This window comes from Leptonychotes weddellii, chromosome 6, assembly GCF_054177405.1.
Source record: "Leptonychotes weddellii isolate Sample4059 chromosome 6, ASM5417740v2, whole genome shotgun sequence".
NCBI lineage: Eukaryota > Metazoa > Chordata > Mammalia > Carnivora > Phocidae > Leptonychotes > Leptonychotes weddellii.
The window spans coordinates 12,698,287-12,724,943 of NC_138374.1; the positions used below are offsets into that span (position 1 = coordinate 12,698,287).

Here is a 26,657-nt window from a genome sequence, read left to right on the forward strand (position 1 = left end):
AAGGGAGGTATGGTGTGGGACAAGGGCCATTTGGGAATTAGAAGACAGATTGGAGTCCCAGCTGTCCCCCAGATCTAGACCTCATCAATCAAATGAGTGGCTGGACTAGCGTAATAGTTTCCTAAGCTTTTTGAATAGGAAGACTCCTTTTTAACAACAAAAAATCGAGGGGAACCCCCCCAATATAATAGTGGTTATATGCAGTGAGTATGAATTCAGTAGTATGTCTGGAACAATTGTATGTATTTCATCCATGTAAACTCCATACCTACAACAAAGAATACGTTTATAGGCAAGCCACTCTCCAGTGTTGGGTGTGTGTTTGGTGGGCATTTGGAATGGTGAGCCCCTTGCGCACAGTGCATGGGCTTCTCGGGGAGCTCAACTGAGAACCATGAAGCCAGGTCTCCCCATCCTAGACCTGTACTATTTTGTAGCTCAGATTCAAGATAAAACATCAAGACATATTAGCCTGGTCCTATCTGCTAAATGAAGACCCTTCATGGAGGAAATTAATCATTCTTCAGTCTGCATTTCAAAAAGGATTTCTAAGCTCAGACATTTCCTAAATGAGTGAGGATAAAGAAAAATATATTTGTTCATTTTCCTTTAATCCTTTCCAACACCTTTATATAAATTGGAACTTGTTTGCCATGACTTTAATGTTCAGAAGTGATTGTTTAGATGTTATTTTGGGGTTGCTATCAAGTGCTTGTTAATTCCTGCCTGCATTTGCCATCTGTGTTGAATATCATTTTTCATAGGGAACTAATGAACATGATTGCAGGTGCCTTTAATCATAGAATCATAGAAACTGGAGAGAGAATAGATGGAAATGTTACCTTTTCCCCATCTAGAAAATGGGATTAATAATGTTACCCCTCCTTGCCCAGTTGTCATGAATGAGAAATAGGATTGCCAAGCTAATTGCAATATAAAGAGCTGTAAATTAAATGCTAAGTAATAAGAGTAGGAATGATTTCACTAATAATAAAATGTTTTTTGTAATTTGATTTTTTTCATTACCAATATCTCCCAGCAGTAGACATTACTCCTGTGCTAGAAATAACAACAAAAACCAGGGCAGCAACTACCATTGAGGGAAAACTTTTATCCAACTGGGGTTTTCCTTATATCATCCCATTGAATCTGCAAAACAACCACAAAAGGTAAGCGGTTGGCTCAAGGTGACACAGTTAGCAAATGGTGGAGATGGAATTTGAACCCAGGCCCAGGGGACTCCAGTGCCCATGCACCCCCCCCACCCCATACACACAGACTCCTCTGCTTCTCAAATCTAGAAGTCTTGTAGTCAGATCCCGCTGTCTCATGTCAGCGATTGCTAGACTCTTGGCCATCCTTTCTGGAAGAAGCCAGTTGAGTTGCTCACATTGAGGGCTCGGAGAAAGGAGCCCGGGTAAATGGTGTTAGTCTCTGGATCACTGGTTCTCAGCCTGGGCTGCACATTAGAATCACTTGGGGATTCTACTAGATTCTGGCAGAATCTAAGCCCTGTTAGAATTTAAGCACCAGGAAGAGGAGGATTATCTGTTCAATGCTGTAGTATTAAAAAATACTGATACCTGGGCCCTACCCCAGACCTATTAAATTGGAATCTCCAGGGATGGGGCCCACACAGAGGTATTTTTTTTTATATGTGATATTAATGTGCAGCCAAGTTTGAGAACCTCTGCTCTAAGAGATTTCTTCATGGATCATGTCAGAAAGAGAATGGGTAAGGCTTCACCCAGGAATGATTTGATTGTGGATACAGCCAAGAAGGCCTAGAAGTGTTGGGCCTTGGAACGAGACCACATGGGTTCAAGACCTGGTTCTTCCAGTTCCCAGGTGTATGACCTTGTACACGTTACTTGACTTCTCTGAGCCCATTTGCTCATCACCTAATATTTTCAATATCATAGGATTGCTATGAGATGAAATTTGAAAATTCATGAAACTTCTTCCCACTATAACCACACATAGTAAATGATGTCATTATTACCAAAGAAATTAAGGAGAAGGAAAATAACATTTTTAGAGTTTTGCTGTGTTTGTCTGAAGACCTTTATTTAGCTTTGTACAGGAATTCAGGTGGAAATGAATTCAATGATAAGGGGAATGCCCCACCCTTTTAAAACAATATTAGTGACCTCTTGAGATAATCAGACCTCCTGGTAATCTATCACTTTTGTTTTAACCTTTACCATTTGCTCAAAATTATAGAGTTGATGCATTATTTCTCTCTTGTTTCCCAAATAAAGCAAAAAGCTGAAGCAATGGTTGTAATGTGAGTGTTCAAAACCGGCATCCTGTCAAAGGCTGTTTTAGATCTAGCCTTCCGGTCATTTGTGCAGAGGGCTTTGACACTGAAGACCAAAAGATACTGTTGGAGATGCTATTGCTGGCAGTTTAATTGGTATTTTTCAGGATATAGACACACAATTTCTATATATGCAGAATGAAACGGGGAGTAGGGCAATTATCCAGTGAGTTTAGACAGTAAAAAGAAAGGGAAAAAAAATCAGGCAAAAATTCTTTAAAGCAAGCTATTTTGCCATTTTTAAATAGATACTTTTCTAACTCTGAAGAAATGGATACAACTTAAGAGTATTTCTGTGGCCTAATTACGGAGCTAATAAAGCAAAATGAATACATATAAAATATCCTACAAGGGCCAGGTTTTCTAATTTGTACTTATTAATATAAAAGCAGCAAAATAAATATAGTAATTGCATTTATTGCAAATGAAGAAAATGTTAAATAAACATCTTTCCCACATAGGGGGCAGCAAAGAAGAGAGGAGAAATCCCAGTTAAGAGGACCAGTTAGATGTTTTATCAAGTTATGGCTGAAAATGCTTTCTCTGTAACTGCTACAAACATTGATTTGGTTAGTTTCCTGGCCCCGGAGAGTGGTGTGCCCACCTATTTTGTTGTTGCACTTGAATGAAAGCCAATAAATTGTTTGACTTTTGTAATTAAACTTAAGAACTTGATTGAAGGGGATTTTAGCTTCCCTGAAAATGTACTTTAAGTTAATCTGCTTAAGAGGAATTATCTATTTCTTATTAGTGAAATCAAAACACTCTATGCCTTTGTAACTGATGATTTCTATGGGCCTGGTCATGAATCTGATGGTAATGTTAAAATGTCAAACATTATTTGGGGAATTTAGAAAGTTCAGTTGTCAAAAATTTAGGACTTGACTTTTGATATTTGTTGTTGGCAAAATGTAGAGTCATATTGTTTTCATTTTCTTCCTTGATTTGCCCCTTTTTGGGGGTCCTGTTTAAGATGTTTGAGAATTTTTGTTTCTCAAATTTTTAAAAAAAAAATTGTAGCCATAGATGCAGATGAGAATTATTTCTTTCGGGGGAGTAATTTTGGGAAGTAAATTTCCAGGAATTTTTAGCAAAATCATTTTAGGCAAATTTTTCAGTTTTGATTTGATTTAATTGCATCACTTTTATATATGACAATCATATATAAAGTACTATCATTGGGGCCCCTATGTACTTCCAAAATTATTTAAGGTGACGTTTGTGAATGAATCTCTAATGCCAATCTAATGTGTTAGATTAAATCTCTGTATAATTAAAAAATACACAGAATTACATGTTAACAAGGGACAGTAGATCCTGTTTTTAATTAAATACCACTTATATTTTGTGATTGTGCATTCAAAATCTTAGGTGGATATTGTAGAAATAAAAGCAGTAATGATCAGAATTAGTTTCTCAGGAAAATAATGTTTCCATTAATACTTATGGAGAGAGAGAGTCAGGATGAAAGGCTAAAATGTTATTTCTAAAGTGGAAATAATTTTAATACGTTTTTAATGATAACTGTCTTCTGCTTGGGCTACAGTCAGCATAACCATCTTTAAATGCTACAGTTTGGAGACAGGAAGGAAAAGGAAAGTATGAGAGAATCTAACACAGTCGTGCTCAGACAGGAATAAAGAGTGATGGGTATTAGGATGATTTTGTGTAAGGGCTCTTTCACTTGAAATGAAAAATTGAGGCAAAGTGAGGTTGGAATAAGAAGTATCTGGGTGCCTGCCCTGGTCTCCTCTTCTTTTTGTGTGCACAGAGATACGGCCAAAGGACACAACATGGGTCACCCAGGATCCACCCTCTGCCACTGCCTTTGTTGGTCAGAACTGGCCAACTCCGAGAAGGAGCTGCCTTTTCCCAACAGCTACTGTTAGACTGTTGTAAAAATTTGAGTTGATTTATGAACAACCGGCTGATTTAAAATATCCCTGAGCCATTCTAGGTAACCCTCTTTGCCAGAGTTCATGGCCAAATATTTGCACTCTAGCCTTAGACCTTTATGGGAATTTGAAAGTAGAGAAGACCATGTAACAAACTCACGAGACAGAGGATTTCAAAGCAAAGAGTGTCTCAGTTAACATGAGGTATCTGTGCCTTCTAAAGAATTTTTCTACTTCTACAGTATTAAAAGTAGAGTTCCTGTTTGAGAGAACTAGTAACAAATTTCCTTTGGCCATAAAATTATTCCATGCCAACACTTGTTGGAATTTTTATTAGCTTGTGGATCTGACCTAAACTTTGGCTGTCTAATCATTAAATGCTTTCTTTTTTCTTGACAGCCAAGCTGACAGTATGCAAGGGGAAAGTAAGGCTTATGTGCTGATTTTGAGAATACAACCTCAAAGAATATATTTTATAGAGCAAGAATCAAAGACTATGTTTTGTGGAGTAAGAACAAAAACAACTCTGAAAGTATGATATTTGAAATAACTAAAATGTGTGGTTATCAATTTATAAGCTTTAGAATGTATATCGTCCTAAGTATCATTATTTATTACTTTACTGAAAATCCAGGCATTTTGAATACTTGACTAAGACCATTGCAAGAAAACTGTCTGTTCGGTAAATAATTTTTGTACATTCCTTATAAATCTATTGTTGGAAAATAGTTGTCTTTTCTTGAGACAATGGTAAATCTGCAAAAGCAGGAAATGCAACCAAAATGAGGCATTGAAGATTTAAAGATCTTTTCATTTGTATTTGCAATGGACTTTATGTCCAAGTATTATTTGTTATATGAGAACAGAAGGAATCACCATGTGTGGTTTTGTTTTTTTTTTTAACTAAAAATAACCATTTTTACCTTCCCTTGCGTATGTTGTCTGGGTTTGACTCCAACTCACTAGGGGCAAGCCTTGAACTTTTCACACTCTTTCCAAGCCCTAATGCTAAGAAACAAATGCAATGCTACTTGGCACAAACTGGGACCCTTGCTGGTGGGTCAGAAAACGTCACACACATGCGCCCGTACCCTCTGGGGTGAAGGCTCAGCTGCCACATCAGGATCAGCCCCTCTGATTACCGTGTTTCTGAGCAACTTCCCCTCACTCTGCAAATTCAGACTTCAGTATATACACCTCGTGCTAGCCTATCCCATCTATTTTTCACAAGATACGTACTTAAAAAGTGTCAGGTTTTTAATGGTTGGTGTCTACAGCTAGTCTTCTGGGTCAGTCATACTTGTGTTGATTACTCAAGTGCATCTGTCTCAATTGGATGTTTTAAAATAAGCTGAACTCTGGAAACTTGGATTGGAGGAAAGGGGCTGTAATCCTGTATCATACAAACTGGAGAGAGACAGTATGGTAACGTTTCTTTGGCTACTTAGTGCTTTCTGACTGTTGGAAGAAAAGGAAACTTGGCAGCACGTAATTCTAAGAAAATTGTAAGAAACAAAGTAGAACCGAGCTCTTCGTAGGAGGAGGGGGTTGAAGTCTGTGCTTACATAGCTTCTGTGTTGTCTGAAGTCCTCACAAACCCTGCAGGAGCAGTGTTGATTTAGAATGAGCCCGTGCATTCCACCGAGGGAGGAAATAGCAAAATCTTTTTCTTCCCTTAGCCAGTGGTTCTGTTAATTCAGGAGCCATAAAGCAGGTTTTAAATTGACATCATTTTCTGACTGGAAAGTAAGTGCCCGTTATATCTGGTATTACAAACATTTCAACTGGTACTGTTGTACATCCGTGTGATGTGAACTTTTTCTTTGAGTATAAAGGATCTTAACATTTCTGTGTGTTAACTTTTAGGAGATACATGGCAGTAGCAAATGTAAACAATAAATAAATAAAGGGGCCCAGGTTGAAATGTCTGTGGCTCTCACAACATAAGTAAATGTACAGATCTGATTATGAAGAATGTTAGCTTTTACCCTAGAGAACAATCACATTTTAGCCCGGGGTATAACTCTCATCGCTGGTGTGAACATTGCACAGTTAGGTATGCACAGACACAGGAATGGTGCAGCATCTTAAAATACATCCTTTTCTTTTTAAACACACGCCCAACATCTTGACAAACCCTATTTAGTGCAAAGTTCAAACGCATGTAACCCAAGGTTAATTTCTACCTTGTGCAGTCAGGTGGTTTCAAATGTACTGCAAGGATCCACATGAGCAAAGAGACGTGAATCCGCATTTTGTTGTCTCTGAACTTTGGAATTCTATTCAGACCTCTTAACATCGTGTGCAGATACATGAAAAAGGAGGGCGCAAAAGTGAAACCAGTCCTGGGGCTACTATTAGCGTTGATGTTCATTCCACTGACCCAGTGTTTGTTTGACTTGTTTTTGTCCTCTTCACATGTTCTTTTTCTCTTCCTCCAGAAATATGGTGAAACGGTGTTCACACTGTTCACCCAGGCTTGCTCTGGGAGTTCATGCCAGAGGACCCCAGCCTGAGTACCAGCAGCAGGCCTCCCCCTCCCCGAACACCCTCCCCCCAGGACGACCTTCCCCACATTCCTGCTTCCTGGGCCATCTTTTGCAAGGGGGTTTGGGATTCTAGCCCTGACGGTCCAGGCTCTCCCTAGCTGTGGCTGCAGGAACTTAACCCATTCTTCCTCTGTCTTGACCACCTGTCTAATAGGCAAAGCTGATAGAAATAACTGTGTGGTCATATTTACTGTTTATTTGTTTCCGTAATAGGAATCGTCTTTATAGATATGAAAATCATAGAACCAGGCGGAACTTTTGGGTCATTTAGTTCCACGCCCTCATTTTAGACACACACACACACACACACACACACACACAGATCTCTTCATATAAGCAGATAGAAAAAAACCTCTAGTTGCTGGCGAAAAGCTGTCAACATAATTCTTCTATTTAGGAATCAATTTATTTAATGGGTTTAAATTAAAGATTTTTTTTTTTATTCTCTTCATTATGGGTAAAGGAAAAATACCTTTTATGATATACAGTTATTTTGGTATAATATGTGTAATTGTCCCAACTGAAAATCTGGCGTATTCTGACAATATTACAAGATTTAAAAATCTAAAGTCCAAAATTCCTAAATTCTGAGAAAAAAGTGCTGCACCTGTTTACAGTTGTGGCTCTCGTACCGTGGCCTCTCAGAGGGTTAGCTGGAAAAAGTTCTGTGGCTTTCTTCAGATTTATAATTTTAAATGGCCTTTTGGTAGCTACGTTCTCTATCCCCTGGTTTGTCAAGTAAGCAGGCAGATGTTTTTGCCTTTTTATAAAGTACTGACCGTAATAAGCATGTCTACTGCCCTTACTTCATCAGCTACAAAAAATATTCATGGCTCATCCGGTTGGAAGGTGATTCACCTGGGGCTTTGTTCCTGAATTAGTAACGCGGCAACCTCTCATTTAGCAAGTGGTGCTTTCACCAATTAAACTGAAAAAAGTTTCTCTTATTCAGATACAGACTTAGGCTTTCACCTGTCAGAGGAAAATGAAACCGTCACTAACCACTGTTTATTTTGCTGGCGGGTTCATGCCTACGACAAAGTGATTTTTCTCCAGGTGAATTACTCCCCACGTTGGCGTGGCAATGACTAATAAAGTATTTATGAAAACGCAAGTGTGTGGTCCCCATTCCCACAGTGTGTCACTGCTGCCGCCAAGTGACAGGTCTGAAAAAAATCAGCAAATCTTAAACAATTAGAGCATCGAGTCCACTTTGCAAAACCAAGGCCCCCACTCCCTCCTAGACAAAGATACCTTCTTTTTATATGATGAGAACGAAGACACTCTCCTAAACCCCACTTGACCCATGTAGCCATCCCTCCGAATTCAGGGCTTCTGAGAAAAGAATGTCTTTCTCTGAATGAACTCTTAATTCTAGCGTTGAGGGGAGTTTTTAGTCGGGTTAGTTGTCCACAGTCGCACACACCATCCTCCTGAGCTGCAGGAGGGAGAAGTCTCCGTCTTAAAAATCAATTAGACACGGGGCGCCTGGGTGGCTCAGTCGTTAGGCGTCTGCCTTCGGCTCAGGTCATGATCCCAGGGTCCTGGGATCAAGCCCCGCATTGGGCTCCCTGCTCAGTGGGGAGCCTGCTTCTCTCTCTCCCACTCCCCCTGCTTGCGTTCCCTCTCTCGCTGTTGTCTCTCTCTGTCAAATAAATAAAATCTTTAAAAAAAAAAAAATCAATTAGACACACCAAGAACTTGCAGCTCTCGGGACCCGTGAGTGCTTGGAGACGTATGCAAAGACCGTTCTCCTGAGCAACCTCATTCTTGAACTGGGCTAAGAGCTTTTCAATTGCTGTGACATTTTCAGCCAGGGAAGGGAGTAGTTGTTGCGGAGTAATGTTTTACAGGCCATTACTTTATATTATCAACGGAGCAATTCCCTGTCCAGAAAGGAGCCAAAGCGATCAAGTTAAATCATTAAAGAGAGAAAGAGCGAGCGGGAGAAAGGACTCATCTCATTAGCAGGTGCCGGTGCTGCAGGCTGCGCGGCGCACAATGTCACTGGCCCTTTAAGACAATGGCTGCGCTCCCTCCGCCGCCGCCGCCCCTCCCCCGGAGCTGTTGACAGGTCTAAACCTCCCTAGCAGCCCATTGTGGCCACAGTAGGAGGCACCTGCAGAAAATGTGCCAAAACCAGGCGGGGAGCAAGAGCTTTTCAATAAGCTCCGCAGCTGGAGAGGAGAAGCAACACTAAACACGCGGGCGCAGACCAGGCATGTGATGGGAAAAGGGGTCAAACCCAGACACCTCCTATCGGCTTTCTGAGCTTTCTGAGCACTGTTCGGTTCAATTTGCTGACATCTTCTAGCTGGCTTTTCTCTATTTGCTTAATATGCTGAGGTATTTAGCTTAAAAGCACTAAATACTCCCATCACGAGGAGCTCTTCTCTCCCTTTCCCATTTACCGTTATTAAGGACGTTTTCCAGTATTTTCTCCCTCTTTCTGCCCTAAACTAAGATTGTTTTCTTTTGCTTCTCTCTCTTATGGCTACCTAGCAGGCATTCACCATCACAGGCCGCTGGCTTGATTTGACTCCTTTTTAATTCAGGGACAAGTCAAGCTCTCCCAATTCGGGATCTGGGCTGCCTGCGTAAAGCACACATTCCGACTGCTGTCAGCACATGTCTGGAAGCTGCATCGCATTTTGATGCAGTAAACCTTTATTGGGCATCTACTGTGTCCCCACCGCTGTCCTCGGGGCTTCTGGAAATCCAGAGATAGACAAATGGGCTTCCCCTCTCATACTGCTTAGGATCCAGCAGAGAGGCTAAAGAGCTGATAGGACCATGGGTTTTAGGAATTTGTCTTGCACTTGTCTTTGCGGTACTTACAGCTCTTTGGAGAATAAGCAGGAGTGGAGGTGGGGCGGGGGGGGGGTGGGCAGGGAGGGACCTGGGATGTGCTGGTGGTGTCGTGGCTTTGTCCAGCCTGTCTTGAGAAGCAAGAGGACAGAGTCTCACTAAGCTGGGAGCCTGGCACCACGCCTCAATTTTGGCAGCTCTAAAAGGTCTGGAAATCCTTACCTTTACATGGGGCCTTCCGGTTCTCATGATATGTCCATCTATTCTTTTTCTCACCGGAAGTAGTAAGGCATTATCTCTGTCTTACAGATAAAAACATCTGAGACTCAAGGCAAAGCACCTTGCCTGAGCCACACAACCAGTGGGTGGTAAGTGCAAAGGCCCTCCAGGAACCTGGCCCCTCTGCTGACCCCCTTTACCTGTTTGCTTCCCTTCTACCCTGTGTGGCCTCTTTCAGCTGTCACCCAGCACGAACCCACGCTTTGAGAGCAGCGCAGAAGCGGACAGACGAAGTGACATTTTCACAGTGAAACTCTTTTCCCCCTTCCTACAGATGGAGAGTGTTGGCATGTACGGACTCTGTGGGTGTGCAGCAAAGAGCAAAATGAAGTGTGATTCCAGGTGGGAAGTACCAGCTTCAGGTAGGAAAGGAATGAATTTGTGTAAGTACCAAACTAGCGTCGGAAGTCGTTATCCCCCAGATTTCATTCCTTTGGAGAGGGACGAGGTCCATTTCTTGCTGGTACAGTTAGACTGAAGCACACACAAGATATTTGCTAAATCACTGCAGAACATCTGCTCGTTCAAAGTGCTAACAAGCGGTAAGAGGTACGAGAGAAAGAGTATTTCAGAAGCACCCTTGAGTCGAGAAATGAAATTGTTTCCCACCTACTCAAAGCCTGGAACGGGCAACAGCCCGACATCTACACTCACAAGCACAGCTCCCAGAGCGGGATCTGGCTGGGCGCACTCCTGTCCCCTCCCTGCCTGGCTCCGCTGCCTCTGGGGGCTTGTGTGGGAGTTCAGGCCTATCCAGAGGCAGAAAGAGATGGTCTCTCGCTCCTCCGAGCTTGTTTATGCTTTAACATGTCTCTCCCCACAGAGGACTGGTCCTCTTCTTCCTTCTTCCCCAGCGCCTCCCTCCAATTCTGGAGGAAACAAGTGGACTATTCATGTAAAAAGAGAAAGAGTGAGCTGGGGGGCAGGGGGCGGAGGGGGGGATGCCACCGACAAACTCCATTGAAAGCCACTGGCTGTTCATTTACATTCACACTTTTTAAAAATGTTAACTAATGATGTTAAATGGTTTGCCAAAGGTCCTGGCAGGTCAGTTGTAGAAGTGTCATTTCTGCCTAATTAGGGCTCTTGTGGCTGCCCGGGGCCTCCCAGTGCAACTGGTGACAAGCCGAGAGCTGACAGCTTCAATTGGTGCCAATAGGAAGGTTGGACCGGTCATGTTTTCCAACTCAGCCAGGTGTTTGCTGAATGGGGGAGGGGGACTGGGGAGATCTGAGCGCTTCCATGATCTCTCTTCTTTCACTGCTGCCTGGCAAGTCCTCTCCCTCTGCCTGTCTTGTCTTGTGTCAAGGTCAAGAATGGGCTTTGCTAAATCAGCAATTTGGGTTATCTCTGGGAGGTCATTAGCAATCCCTGGCCCAGACATTCCAAGTAGTCTCAGACCTCAGATGCTAGATTTTTTTTCCTCCCTAAAATCAGAAAGTAGGAAGAGAAAAGGAAAGTTTTAGGTAAAAAAAAAACAACAACAAAAAAAACCCCCCAAAAACATAATAGTAGGAAGAAAACAAAACACACCAAAAAAGACGCAGAAAACTCTGCATAGCCATCAGAGTGTTAAGCTTCTGAAGACACGCATAATAAGAAAACTGCCTGAAGAGAAAACAGCTAAACCATCCTGATCAATGCTTTGAATGTTTTAAAGGGAAGACAAGAATGAAAAAGAAATCCTGTAATGTTCAACTGGATGTCGAGTACCTGACACATAGTAGGTGTTCAACAAATAAGTTATTGCTGATTTGATTTTTCAAGAGAGAAATTTTTGTCTGGGAAACAAAGAGCAATTGATAAGAGATCCTGCTATTTTTCACACTTGCTTTAATTGTTCCTGCAATGCTCTTTGAGTTTCTCAGTTGACCATAAAATACAAGCTAAGTTGGAGTGCCACATCTATATTATTTTTGTTTTCTACTTTTTTTTTTTTTTAACAATTTAAGCAAAATAACCACTGGTGCTCGGGAGCCCCAGGCTTCAGCAGCCACTGCATGAAGAGGCAATCCCATGGCACTCACCGAGAGGACATCAGAGTGCAGAATTTGACTTGGACACACTGGCGGGTCCTGTGGGGGTGACAGCACTCCCTGTTTGTCCTGAATTGGACACACCCGCACTGGAGCACGTGCACACACACACGCACACAGACAGTGGTCTGTCTGACAGGGAATGGCAGGATTAATGCAGGAGCATCTGGGGGCCATGCTTGTTAAATCAAAGGGGGCAAAAATGAATCAGAAAAAAAGCAGTGTTCGTTTTATGAAAATCTAAAGACCAGACCCAAAGAGGTCAGTTCTGGGGAGGAGGAGGGAGACTACAGTGATAGGAGTCTGAAACTGGCAGTTTTCAGCTCTCTGTCCCGCCTGCTGCCTCTGTTATCTCAGATAGGGAACAATGAAAATTGGGGCCAGAAAGGAGACTCTTCCCATCTGGTGATTTTCTCAACGGCGTGGAATGAAGATGGAAGGAGACAGCATCTCTAGGCACGCTGGGGGGATACCTGGTCCATATCAGGGGCCCGCTCGCAGTGAGACCTCTCTCTGTGGCCCTGAGTCCTTCGTGGCTGGAGACCACGTGTGGTTCCGCAGCATCACAGTATTCTCTCCAGACCCAGGACAGACGCAAACAAAGAGAATTAATAGAATCGACTCATAGGCCAACCTCATGAATGCCATGTGAGCGAATGAATCCAGACACCTTCAGACAGTTCAGTTGCCCGTCTCCCAGTTTTTCCCTCCAGGGACCTCCTTGGTCACCGAATGCCCTTCAGAGGTCCACTTTGCATTCTGGTCCATCCCTTTGGTGCTTGGCACATGTTCATTTTCTTCTCCTGCATTGACCTTCCTGGTTCACTCATCCCGCTTTCATCCTGGGATATGATTTTGCTTCTGGTTCCAGTACAGACACCCCTCGTGGCTCTGCCTCCCACATCCACCTCCGTCTCCCAGGCCCGACCCACCACCTGTGATGGCTGTCTGCGGACTTTGAGGGCAGAGGATTTAGTGTCTGGCTCTTAACGAATGCTAAGAAGTGGCCACTGAAGACTCTGTGGTTAGGAAGATGAGTATTTAAAAATCATTCTGTAAGATATTAGTGGTAAAGAAAAACGTTCTGCAGCAATGAAACCAGCATGGGAAAGTAAGCCAGTCATTTCCTACAACTGAAACAAAGCAACAAAAAACTTGGAAGACTTGCGAAGAGAGGAAAGAACACATACATGGCAGTAAGTCTTCTGTTTTGTGGCCTTAATATACTCCGGTGGTGCTTGTGATAACTGGTTCTCACAATGGCGAAATTATGTTCAGTTGGATATTACCTAAACCTTTCTGAAAGCAAATCTGATTTTGTCATTCCATTGTTTGAGGCTTTCCAGTGGCCCTTTCAGATCTGATTCTGGCTTCTCTTTGACCTTGAACCCTTACTCTGCTATGCTGATCTGTTGGCAGTTCTTAGGACCTGTCAGGATGTTTCATGCCTCAGGGCCTTTGAACAAACCCTCTTTTATCCTTGGAATGCCTTCTCTCCCAATTGTTCTCCTGACAAACACCTATTCCTTATACCACCTCCTCCCTGAAGCTTCTCCTGACACCCCCAAGTTAGATCGACCTTTCTTTCTTTTTGTGCCCCGCCCCCACACAACCTCACAGTCTTCTCAATAAGAATAATCATTGTAATAATAAAAGCTCCCTTTTACTGAATGCCTTCTGTGTGCCAGTGTCAGTGCTTTTGCTGGTTATATCTTCATTCCTCACTGCCCCATGAAGAAGGTGCTGTTGTAGATGCTCATTTTACTGATGAGGAGCCTGTGGCTCAACTCACAGCTTGAAAGTGGGGGAGTGGGACCTGAGCCCAGCCAGCATGATTCAAGCACACATAATAACCACCCTTGATCTAGAACCACCAAGCCACGCTGCCTCCCATTATAAGTGGCCGCCATGCTTGTGTTTGGGTTCATTGTGTCTCCCCTCTAGATGGTGAGCTTGTGGGGTTTGGTGACACTCTCCTCTAAGTCTGTGTCTAGTGCCTGGTGTAGGGCTAGCACATGGCAGAGACTCTAAATGTGGGTTGAATTTAATGGAATTGAATTGTACTACATATTTATGTGTGTGTGGGTGTGGGTATGGGTATACACACACACATTCTCTCTCCCTGCCTCTCTTATTCTCTATATATGTGTCTTTTACATACAAACATATATGCACACTATACGTACATACATAGTTATATACACAAGATACATATATGTACATGTAGGTATATATATATGCATAAGTTAACAGCCATATATATGTATATAAAGAGAGTAAGAGGCAGGGAGCAAGAGAATCAGCCTCGGGACGAATATACATGCATTCCCACCTCTTTGACTTTGGACGATGAGTTTGTAGTCTGTGTTAACCTAGTTACCTTGTAGCATGGGTGAGACAGCATGTACCTTGGCCTGGAGACTCCTAAAGCTAGACCTTGAAGCTCTCCAAGTTCTGCTCTGGGTGTAGAATCCGTTAAACCCGATGGTTATCAGAGGAGGCGGATGTCTGGGTAGAAGGGTGTTTTTGAGTTTTTTTCACTATGCATTGTCTCAGGTATAGAGATGAGTCCTACTTTGTCCAAACACTTTTCTTCATCATTCGGTCTTCTTGAGCCTGACCTTGTGAATGATGTGAGCATGGGTCTCCTTCTGTTCTGTAAGGTGCTGTGCATTATGCAAAGGGCAAGACTAAGACCCAGCTGAGAGAAGCCTTAGCACAAAACCAAAAAGCTCTGTTAGAGCTAAGAGGCACCCATGAGATCTGGAAAGTTGGGTGAAGATTCAGTCATAGTCAGTTCAAGGGCAAAAAACTCCCTTGTGGATCCTGTGCTCATGCTGTTGCTTGCTTACAGAGGGGAAACAGTTCATGTGTCATGTATAGACAGGTTCCCATTTGTCACACTTATTTTTACCCTACATGAGCATGAAATCGCAGTTTTAAAATCAGATTCTAAAACTTTACAAGCTGTCAGGTTCTTACTGATTTTCTAAAGTAGTTCAGTGGCCCTGGGTGAGCCCTCCCTGCTCTCCTGTTGACCCTCTTCCTGCCACTGACCAGTCATGCCCTTTGCTTCTCTCTCTGCTCCTTTGCTCCCTTCCTCTTGGCCTTGCCAGATCCTGTCCATCCTTTGAGAATCATGTAGGTCCGTGGGGATCTGACCCTTTACGGCTTTGCTGTGGCATTGACGGTCTTGTTACTCGCTCCAGGCTTCTCTCTTGTTATGCAAAATGCTTTCAGGGTATAGAGCCCTGGAGGGAAGCAGGGTGAAAGTTAAGACAGTCTCTCATGCTTTTTCACCAAAGGAGTCCAAATGGCAGAGCTGAATCAACTGGCACTTTGGCAAGAATGGCGTGTCTGAAGTTTTTAAAATTTTTAAAAATATCTGTCAATCTTTAGTGTTTTTCCATTAAAAAAATAGGGCTTTGCGGTTATATGTAAAAATAACTTTTCTAAACTATGCCTGAGTGTCCTTGGTGTATCATTACGTTCCTTTGGGCAGGCAGGGCCAGCTTGGACAGGGGACCCCTGTAGTTGCGGGGGGCCCTGTGCTTGTTTTAATGCTCTGATGTTGCTGTCGGGAAATTCTTAATAATTCGAATGAGGGATCCTGCATTTTCATTGTGTACTGGGTCGCATAAGTTATGCAGATGGCCCTGCCTTTGGGGTTCTGTGACTCTTCTGGCTGGGAAGCATGGAGAGACAGCGTTCAAACCGTAACTTGAATTGGTCTGGTACGGCGGACCCGCGGGTGGCGTGAGAGTCTGGGTGCTCTTTAAGGAAGGAGTTCTGGGCTGAAGACTGGAGGGTCAGGAAGGGTGGAGGCCCCTAATGCCGACCTTGCCCGGGATGAGCCGTGCCAGACAGTGTTCTTAATGTCCGTCCACAAAAAGCCAGGAGCGAACCGTCTCTAATTCTGTAATTCACGTTCACAAAGCTTCCCGAGAGAGGCCTGCTTTTCACCTGGAACTCCCAAGTCACTTGGCCAAGAATTTCTGCTCGTTTCAGGTCTTCACAAAAAACAAAACAAAAACAAAAACAAAACCCCAAAAAATCCCAACGAAACACACCAGCGTTGGAAACGGGCTTCCCCTCTTCAAAATGCGCGTCTACACGTTCTCATCGACGCGTCCTGGTAACTCCCCCTACTTCTCTAACTTCCCGCCTTATTCCGAGAGGGCCCTGGAGACACTCCTGTGGTGAAATGATAAGGATGGTGTATTTGAGAAACAGGACTGAGGGGAAAATAGGGCCGAGTCAGAAGGTGAGTCCACGGGTGCGCGCGGTGAGGGCTCGTGGCGCGGTAAAAGGGAGGCCACCCCCGTGTCTCCACAGCGGTGGGACAGGGACAGAAGTGCGGGTGGGCTGCAAGCAGGCGGGCGTTGGCGTTGGCTGTTGGGAGGCGGGTCCCAGCTGGGGCTGCGCTGCGGGGCCCCACCCCACCCCCACCCCACCCCCACCCCGTCCCCCGTATTTAGAGGCGCCTCCGGGGAAGGTGGGTTGGGCTTTCTAGAACTCTGTTTGCACGAGCCAAGAAGCCCTCTTGCAGGAGAGCCCGACACACAGTCCCTGGCAAAGCTTCATTTGGAGGAGAGCGTGACTCCGCAGGCTTCCCGATGTCTCTCGGGCCGTCCCTCATCTGTCCACAGGGACAGAAAGCTCCCAGCCCCCATGCCTGCCCCTCCCCGCCCCCCCAGCTTCGGTGACGCGGCGGCAGCGGCAGCAGAGGCGGTGAGCCCGGCGCTGGCAGAGCTGGTGGCACTTGCACCGTGGTGGTGGCACCAGCACTGGCGGTGGCGGTGGCACCAGCACGGGCGGCGCCTGTACCAGCGGGACGTGGCGCCTCATCTTTGAAGCGGACGAGCGGCCGCGGGGGCCCTCCGCTTCGGCGCGGATTGGGGGGCGGGTGGCCGGAAGTGGCCCAGCGCGGCCGGAAGTGGCCCAGCGCGGGCTCTGCAGGTGACTAAGCCTGGACCACGGAGACCGTGCAGAGAGAGGTTCACCCAAGAAGGTGCTGGAGGCTCCCCCGGAGGAAGAGTCTCCACTAGCTGGTGGGGAGCTGGTGGGGAGCTGGTGGGGAGCTCCATTTCTAGCCTTAAGATAGAGTAACCCAAGAAGACACGAGGGATACAAGATTTAGAGCATTTGTAAGGTAGGCACCAACCTGCTGGTTAAGAAAAGCTTAATTCTGCCTGGTGTGGGGAGTTGAGCTCACATTCACTCGCTCGTGTATTCACTTGGTGATTCATTCAGCAAACACAAGTGGGACCCTCTCTAGAGTCTGAGGTCGGATTATTGGCATCTGAATCTCGCTCTGCCGGGTATTGTATGGAATACTGGATGCGAGTTTTCGCTGCGGTCATTGGCATCTGAATCTCGCTCTGCCATTCTCCAGTCTATGATCATGACAGAGTTAGGTGATTTCTCTAAACCCCAGTTTCCGTGTTTCTAATATGAAATGTGCATATTAGTAAGTATCCACCTCATTGGGTTATCTAATGCATATGAAATGTTTAGCACAGGGCCCGGCACTAATTAAACATCCGATAAATTTGAGCTAGGAACTATGATTAAACATTGCGGAATGTCCAAAGACTGACATGATCCCATACTAATTGAAGTAGTATTTGTCTGTACAATGAAATGCTACACAGCCGAAGTCCAGAAGGATATACAGTGGACCCTTGAACCGCCTGGGTTTGAACTCTGCAGGTCTACTTATAGGCAGATTTATTTTTGAGACATGTAGTATAGTACCGTAAATGTGTTTTCCCTTATGATTTTCTTGGTGACATTTTTTCTAGCTTATTTTATGGTAAGAATATAGTTTATAATACCTATAACATATAAAATATGTGTTAATTGACTGTTTATGTTATTGCTAAGGCTTCTGGTCGGCAATAGGCTCTTAGTAGTCAAGTTTTGGGAGAGTCAGGAGTTGTATGGGGATTTTTCCGCTGTGCAGGGAGTCAGCACCCCTAACTCCTGTGTTGTACAAGGGTCAACTGTACTGTATTAACTGCAACCATAACTTGGTAGGGAGATTATGGGTGATTTGATTTACTTACTTTTCTTACCTGCCTTTTAGGATTTTTCTGGAGTACATGAACTCTTTCTGAGATTTTAAAACAGAAGGGAAAGAAACCCCATATGACCATCTCTTTGGTGCTTTAATCATGACACAGAGGTGTCATGGAGCAATGACACCTTTGCCCCCATATGCTTGAACAGTTCCAAATGGAGGGAGGTGCAAGGGTACTCAGGACAGCTCATCGCACCTGTTGGCAGCTCTGATTACAGAAAGTTCTTCCCTACACTATCTGTTTGTAATTTCTAATAGTTAGGATTTATTCATCTTTTCATTCAACCAATACTTCTTAACCACCTCCTATATACCGGGAACCTTGGCACATTCCAGGGAGACAAAAGTGCATGGAAGCCAACAGGGTCCCTTCATGGAGCTAGTAATTTAGGGAGGTCCTCAGACCATAACCCAAAGACGAAATAAATAGGTCATCACATAGGAGTGCTCTGATTCTAGGAGGGTGCTCAGCAAAGATGGGGGGAAGGAGTCCCAAACAGTGTCCCTGGGCATAACAGTTAAGCTGAGATGTGAAAGGTGTGTGGAAGTTACGGGGTGTGGGCAGGGGGTGAGCTGTCCAGGTGGAGGAGCGGAGTCTGCTTCAAGGCCACATGGTCATCTAAGTCCCTTTCCATGGGCGAGCCTTTCAAATATTTGAAGATGGCTTCTTCCCCAGTGTCTTTCTGTTTTACTTCCAGTCTCTTTAGCTTTTTCTCCTAGGATGTGATTTTATAGCCTTTTGTCATTCTGAGACCCAGTTTGTTGGTGCCCCCTCTTCTTATGATGATGTTTTTGAGCTATAATTCACATACCATGCATTTCACTCATTTAAAGTGTATAATCCAATGATTCTTAGTGTATCACAGAGTTGTACAGCCATCACGAATCAATCTTTCATCACCCCAAAAGAAAACCCTGTACCCATTAGCACTCACTCTGCAGTTTCCCCCAAAACCCCAGCCCTCAGAAACTACTCATTGCTTTTCCTCACTATGGAGTTGCCTATTATGGGCATTTCATGTAAATGCCATTGTACGGGGCCTGTGGTCTCTTGTAATGACTTCTTCCATCCTGGGCAGTGGTTTTAAGGTTGGTCCCTGTTGTAGCCTGTATCAGTACTTCATTGCTGAATAATATTCCAGTGTGTGGAGATACCACATTGTGTTTATTCATTAGTCAGGTGATGGACATTGTGGTTGTTTCCACTTACTGGCTCTTAGGAATAATGCTGTACACGTTGTGGTGTGGATGCAAGTTTTCACTTCTCTTGAGTACATACCTAGGAGCGGAATTGCTGGGTCGTGTGGTAACTCTGTGCCTCACTTTTTGAGGAACTTCCAGACTGTTTTCCAAAGTGGCTGCACCATTTTACATTCCATCTAGCAGCATGTGAGGGGTCGGATTTTTCCACATCCTCACCAACACTTATTATTATCTGTGGGGTTTTTTAAAGTTTTTATTCAAATTCCAGTTAGTTAACTTACAGCATCATATTAGTTTCAGGTGTATGATATAGTGGATTAACACTTCCATACAATACCCAGTGCCCATCACAAGTGTCCTCCTTAATCCCCATCACCTATTTATTTATGAGAGAGAGAGAAAGAGAGCGAGAGAGAGTGTGAGTGGGGCAGTGAGGGGCAGAGGGAGAGAGAGAGACTCTTAAGCAGGCTCTATGCCCAGTGGGGAGCCTGACACGGGGCTCGCTCTCACGACCCTGAGATCATGACCTGAGCCAAAATCAAGAGTCTGATGCTTAACCAACTGAGCCACCCAGGCGCCCCTGACCCATCACCTATTTAACTCATCCCCCACCCACCCAACTCTCCTCTGGTTACCACCAATTTTTTCTCTATAGCTAAGAGTCTGTTTCTTGGTTTGCCTCTCTCTTTTTTCCCCTTTGTTCATTTGTTTTGTTTCTTAAATTCCACATATGAGTGAAATCATATGGTATCTGTCTTTCTCTGACTGACTTATATCAGTTAGCGTAATACTCTCTAGCTCCATCCATGTCAGTGCAAATGGCAAGATTTCACTCTTTTTTATGGCTAAGTAATATTCCATTGAATATATATACACGTGTGTGTGTGTGTATGTGTGTGTGCATATATATATATATATATATATACACACACACATATCTCAATCTCACATCTGCTTTATCCATTTATCAGTTGATGGATACTTGGGCTGTTTCCATAATTTGGCTATTGTAGGTAATGTTGCAGTAAACATTGGGGTGCATGTGCCCCTTTGAATTAGTATTTTTGTATCCTTTGGGTAAATAACTAGTAGTGCAATTGCTTCATCTTAGGGTATTATCTGTCTTTTTGATTAGAGTCATCCTCATGGGTGTGAAAGGGTATATCATTGTGTTTTGATTTGCTTTTCACTGATGCCGGTAGATGTTGGCCTGTTGGCCATTTCTGTATCGTCTTTGGAGAAATGTCTACTCAGATCCTTTGCTAATTTTTAAATTGAGTTGTATCTTTTTATTATTTGCTTATAAGAGTTCTTTATATATTCTAGATACATATTCTAGATACGCATACTCCCTCATCAGATACATGATTTTCAAATATTTCTCTCCCATTCTATATATTGTCTTTTCACTTCTTTGATAGTGTCCTTTGAAGCACAGAAGTTTTGAATTTTGATTAAGCCAAATTTATCTGTTTTTTTCTTTTTTGCTTATTCTTTTGGTGTCGTATCTTAAGAAACCTAGTCTAGGGTCACAGAGATTTATGTCTATTTTTTCTTCTTTTCTTTTAATAAGAGTCTCATAGTTTTAGCTCTTCATTTAGGTCTTTCTTCTATTTTGAATCCAGTTTTGAATATGGTGTGATGAAGAGGTCGGCTCACTGTTTTGTATGATATCTAGTTGTCCTAGCACCATTTATTAAAAATATGATTCCTTTCTCCCACTAAATCATCTTAGCATCCTTGTCAAAAATCAGTTGATTATAAATGTGAGGGTGTATTTCTGGACTTTCAGGTCTGTTCCCTTGATCAATCTGTCTGTCCTTATCCAGTACCACACTGTCTTAATTATTGAAGCTCTGTAGTAAATTTTGGAATTACAGAGTATGAGTGTTCCAACCTTATTTTTATTTGTCAAGATTGTTTTGGCCATTCTGGATCCCTTGCATTTCCATATGAATTTAGGATCAGCTTGTCAATTTCTATAAAGAAGCCAGTTGGGATTTTTATAGATTGTGCTCAAATGTAGATCAATTTGGGGAGTTTTGGCATGTTTGCCATGCCAACAATAGTAAGTCTTCTGATCCATGTACATAGGATGTCTTCCCATTTACTTAGGTCTTCTTTAATTTCTTTCAACAGTGTTTTTGTTTTCAGAGTATAAGTTTTACACTTGTTCTGTTAAGTTTATTCCTAAATATTTTGTTGCTTTTTATGGTATTGTAGATGTAATTGTCTTCTTAATTTCATTTTTGGATTGTTCATTTTGAATCCCTTTTAAAATGTAGTCCTTACAACCACTGGAATGTGCACAGTGGGATGCACCTCACACTTGTGGGTACAATTCCATGAGTATAACCCAAGACAAAGTTAGCTTTTTGTGGGAGGGTCTGAGGTGGGGTGGGGTGGTCTGCGTAACAACATCACACTTTTGACTCACGTCAACAGAATCCCATCATACTTTTTCAAGTCTTCTGCTGCTGTGCCATGTTTCCCTCACTGTGCACCTGGACAGGTAGCCCTAAGGAGCCAAAGGTAGCACACTGGCTTTTCCATTTCATATTTTTAGATTCAACCCATTGTCTGTAGTCTAAGAGATTGACTTGGACACTAATTCTGACCCTGGTCATGATATCTTTGTCCTTTAGCTTATCCCCAAATGTAGTGAACATATCCTTTTTAAAGTTTTCATTCAAGCCAGTGATAAAAATGTTCAGCAGGACTTTGCCAAGGACAGAGGCTTTGAGATCTGAGTTCAGAACCTCCCTCTGAGATCACTGGATTTCAGCCCCCCGATAACAGTATTCAACCAATGGTCCTTGTACCCAATTCAGTAGTCCTTGCATCCAGTCCATATGGTAACCCCACTGAATTTATCAAATGCCCTACTGAATTCCTAAATCCTTGGTCTACTTCATCTCTACCAGTCTGGTAATCCTGTCAAAGAAAGAAACAAGATTTAACTGACAGAGCTTTTTCTCTGTGAACTTGCAGTGGGTCCCGGTAATTCCTGCCTTCTATATGTTAGCAAACCATAAATCTCCTTTAACAAGTGACTTCTGAATCTGGCACACCAAACTCACTTGCCAGTTATCCTCTTATGATAAGAGAATTAACGTCAGATGAAGAAACAGGATCACATGGGTTAAAGTCATGTATAAGGCTGGTAAGTGTGGAGGGAAGTCTATAACCCATGCTTATGATGACCTATTCTGTACCCCCTCCACACACAGTGGAGAAAAGTTCCTATGTGGACAATGACGGGAGCAAGTGTGAATGTGGGAAGCTACTCAGAAACTCCACGTCCTCAGGTAAACTCAGGAGTTCAACTTCCTGGGCCCGAAGTGAAATACTGTTACCCAGAAGTGATGTGGTTGCCTCAGCAACCACCGGAGGGTGAGCAGAGCATGAAAAGGAGTCTTTTGAACCACATCTGTGGTATCATATTATCTCATTTAATTCAGGTTCCTCTTTGGCCTGAATTATCTGGATTTCATTAGTTCAACAAGCATCTATCCACTCACCTTGTTTTAGGCCCCACGGTAGGCTCTGAGGATCCTGAGATGTGAGAGGCACAGTGAAGGTTTACAGGTGAGTCCAGCACTGCAAGTGCCCACAGTGGGTCCTGTGATACTGACTTGCCATCCTGTCCCCTGGGGCCCAGGGCTTCTTCCCATGCATTTGAGTTGGCAAATGACTCAGGTGAATCCATATGGGACCACAAACCAGTCAACAAATGTTTATCTGTCGTCTATTCTGTGACAAGTGCTGTTCTAGACATTAGGATACAGCCGTGAATGAAACATAAAAATTCTTGTCCTCATGGAGCTTACACTCTAGAGTGTGTTTGTGTGTCTGTGTGGGTATACACAAATCTTAACGGCTATGTCAGATGTTCTAGAGAAGGACTAAAGCTGAATGGGGGAGAGGGAAGGTTGGGGTGGACATGGGGTTAGAATTTAAAGTAAGAAGTCCAGGGAGGCCTCACTGAGAAGGTGACATTTGACACTGAAGAGGGTGTGGGATCAAGCCATGGGGGTATGGGAGGGAGGAGCATCCTGGGCAGAAGAACAGCTAGTGCAGAAGTCCTGAGGTAGGAGTTGCCTGTGTGTTGGAGGTCCAGCAAGGAGGCCACATAGCTGGGGGATGAGGCCAGGTGGAGCCTTGCAGGATAGCCAGCTTCTCTTGTGAGATGGGAAGCCAGGGGCTTGAGTGAAGGGGTGGCATGATCTGACTTACATGTTTGAAGGATCCCAGAGGCCATGTTCTGAGGACACTTTGGTGGGGACTGGGGTGGGCAGAGGAGAGGCAGGGAGGCCTGTTAGGGAACTATTGCAAGATAACAGAGACAGTGCCAATTTTCAGCTTAGGGTGACAGCGGGGGCAGTGGGGAGACGCAGACAGAGGCTGGAGGGGAGGCCCCAGGATTTCTGGTGACTGGATGTGGGGGTGTGGCAAAGGGAAGGCAAGAACAATGCTGGCACGTTTGGTCTGAGCACATGGAAGGATGGAGTCGCCAGTTCCTGAGGTGCAGACGGCTGGCGAAGGGCAGACTCTGGGAGGAGATGAGGTTTGGGGCCTGTTGACTAGAGTTACCCATGAGACATGCAGATGGAGGTAGATGAGCTCAGGCTAGAAATGTCTGCGTGGGAGTCGTTACCACAAGAGATCCCCCAAGGACAGAGCATTTATGGAAAAGAGACGTCTGTGGACTTGAGCCTGGGCCATGCCCACATTTAAAGCTCATGGAGAGAACCAACCAGTGAACAAGTCTGAGGTGCTGCTCCATCGATGGAGGAGGGAAACCAGGTGTCCTGCAAGTCAAATGAAGAAGATATTTCTAGGAAGAGGGGGTGGTCTGCTCTGTTGAATGGTGCGGATGGGTCATGTCTGATGAGGACTGAGGGCTGACATGTATTTGCAATCTTTGTGGCCACATCCATGGCAGAAACAACAGGCAGGCGCCACTCCCGAGTCCTCGCGTAGGCTGGATGCGACCTGCATCCCCCTCAGGTGATCACAGTGACTGTTCTCTGCACAAATCCCCAAATCCACCTCCCACCTCTATTGTGGTCCCTAAAATGGCAAAATGAGTCTCCTCCTCTTTGGTATTCCTGTGTCAACCAGTGTCCCGCTGACCAAGATGTTTGTCAAAATGCAGAAAATGTATTGTTTTTCCTTGGTTTTTCTGTATTTTGTTGATTAAGATATATTTGTCTAATTCTAATGCAGCTGATTCATTACAACCTATCTCTACCATTAAAAACATAAATTATTCCTAAACACATAGGATCACATACAGATCTCCTCGTTAGGTACATTTCCAGTTCACATATTATTTAATATAATGACATCCCCCTATTGTCACTGTTCTCTAGACAGCTCCTACCCATCCTAGGTAATGCACAATGGGGATCACTTCTTTCCTGTTTGTTGGAGTGAGGAGTGGGTGGATCCAGGAAATCTAAGAAGTGGAACCATATAGATAAGAGGGGCATAGGAGGTTGCAGGGTGGTTTATGGGCATTTGGGGCAGAAAGGATGGCAAAAGCAGAATTTGGGAGCTGGAAAAATGTGAGTTTGGAACCAGTAGATAACCCCTGTGGGTGGAATATAGACACAGGGCCCAGGCTGCCCCAGGTGGGGCTGTCTGTGAGGAAGAGAAAAAGTCAGGGGTCCCCAGGTCAGGGGGGCCCTTTCTGTAGGTCTTTCCCAGAGAGAATGGAGCCAAAGTACCCAGTCAGCTGTGAGCACCAGAGAGGCCCAGAGACAGGAAGCAAGGGCCAGTGGGCAGTGAGGGCTGGTTCAGGGTTAACAGACCCGGCAATGTGCACCCCGGGGGGGCTGCCAGCAGGTGTGACTGCCGATGGCCACTCCAGGGGGCACACTAGGGTGTGATGGGGGGATGTCTGTCCACCATGAAGCATTTGTTATTTTCCTTTGTTTTAAATTTCTATCTCATCAAGACAAATTTTGCTCTTCACACTCACTGATTGTACAGACCCAAGGTTTGTGGATCACGTGCTGCCATGTCCCTCGTTCTAACACTTCTCATCTCTGACAGGTGCATTTTCCCTCGGGGACATCAGGCCATTCTGTCCATGGGTTGTGGGGACACGCTGTGGCACTGGCTTTGGTGGGGGCAGTGTGTGGAGATGTGTCTGTGTCCTCCTTCCCAATGTCACTGCTTTTACGCTTGGCGTCAAGCCACCGAGCAGAATGGAGAAAGTGCGTGGGTGATGGGGGCTTCCCCTGAGGGGTGGGACTCGCTGGGCTGAGGCAGAACCTTCAAGGGGCCAAGAGGGACAGGAAGGCTCGTGGGTTCTCCGCGGGATGGAGCTCTTATGCCAGGGCAAGGAGTTCAGACTTTATTCTGTGGCTTAGGGAGAACCACCCAAGCTCTTAGGGAGAGGACCGATGTGATCAGGTTTGTTCCTACTTGGAGAAACCCAGTGGCAGTGTGTGGCAGGGGTGAGACGGGGTGGGTGCATGGAGACCCGATGGGGCTGACGTAGCAGCCCAGGTGGGAGCCCATGAGGGCCTGGCCCCGCAGAGCCGCTGCAGAGGACGAGGGAGCTGGAGACCAGTGTCATTGTGGAGGCCGGGTCAGCAGGAACCAGTGCCTGATTGGCTGCTGGGTGACATCCGGGAGGGCTGCCAGGTGTCTGACCCAGGCCACCAAAGCCATCCCCGCTCGGAGAGCAGCGAGATGATCTCACACCCTCTTCGTATTCTGCAGATTATCTTGAATGACCCACATTTTTGAAGCAGAAGTATTTGGAGCTGGGAGGGACATAGGGAAAGCGAGCCTGAAATATTTAAACAATGGCCTCGATTCTCCCCTTCTCTTCATGCTGTTGGCAGCCTGACATACATGAGTGGTGGAGCGCAGGGAGACCTTAAACAGAATATTACATTTAGAGGGAGGGTGCCATGGCCTGCCCTGGATTTCCTCTGCCAGAGCTGTGGAAGGAGTGAACTTGACAGCATCAGGAGTGGCTCAGCTAAGATTACCACAGATGGCTGTGTTGGGGGGTTAGTGCCGAGCCCACTAAGCCAGCACCTTCTTTCCTATTGTCTCTATAACTCATTGTTTTAAGCAAGCCATCTTTGTCATCAGGGTTCATTCACTACAGACAAAGCCTCTGTTAGGAAAAAATAGATCTCAGAAGCTTCTAGAGAGCTGGGGAAAATCACAAGCCACCAACAGTGGAAGTGCCAATTCCAGATCCCTAGGCAAAGATGGCAGATAGGGTTTCTCCATTTGTTAATTAAAAAAAAAAATCTGATGGGGCGCCTGGGTGGCTCAGTCGTTAAGCGTCTGCCTTCGGCTCAGGTCATGATCCCAGGGTCCTGGGATCGAGCCCCGCATCAGGCTCCCTGCTCAGCGGGGAGTCTGCTTCTCCCTCTCCCACTCCCCCTGCTTGTGTTCCTGCTCTCGCTATCTCTCTCTCTCTGTCAAATAAATAAATAAAATCTTTAAAAAAAA

At 44.6% G+C, this 26,657-nt stretch overlaps 1 protein-coding gene across 2 annotated transcripts in view; it reads left to right on the forward strand.

Moving 5' to 3' along the window:
• Window positions 1–10,125: 10,125 nt before the first annotated feature.
• HSPA12A (heat shock protein family A (Hsp70) member 12A) overlaps window positions 10,126–26,657 on the forward strand; it is a 146,083-nt gene continuing 129,551 nt past the window's right edge. Inside the window, exon 1 of one of the 2 annotated variants that reach the window (XM_081823432.1) lies at window positions 10,126–10,213. In XM_081823432.1, coding sequence (XP_081679558.1) covers window positions 10,126–10,213 — 88 coding nt within the window. Of the gene's footprint in view, window positions 10,214–17,019; window positions 17,040–26,657 lie in introns of those variants that run through there. The other variant, XM_081823435.1, reaches the window with a different exon arrangement.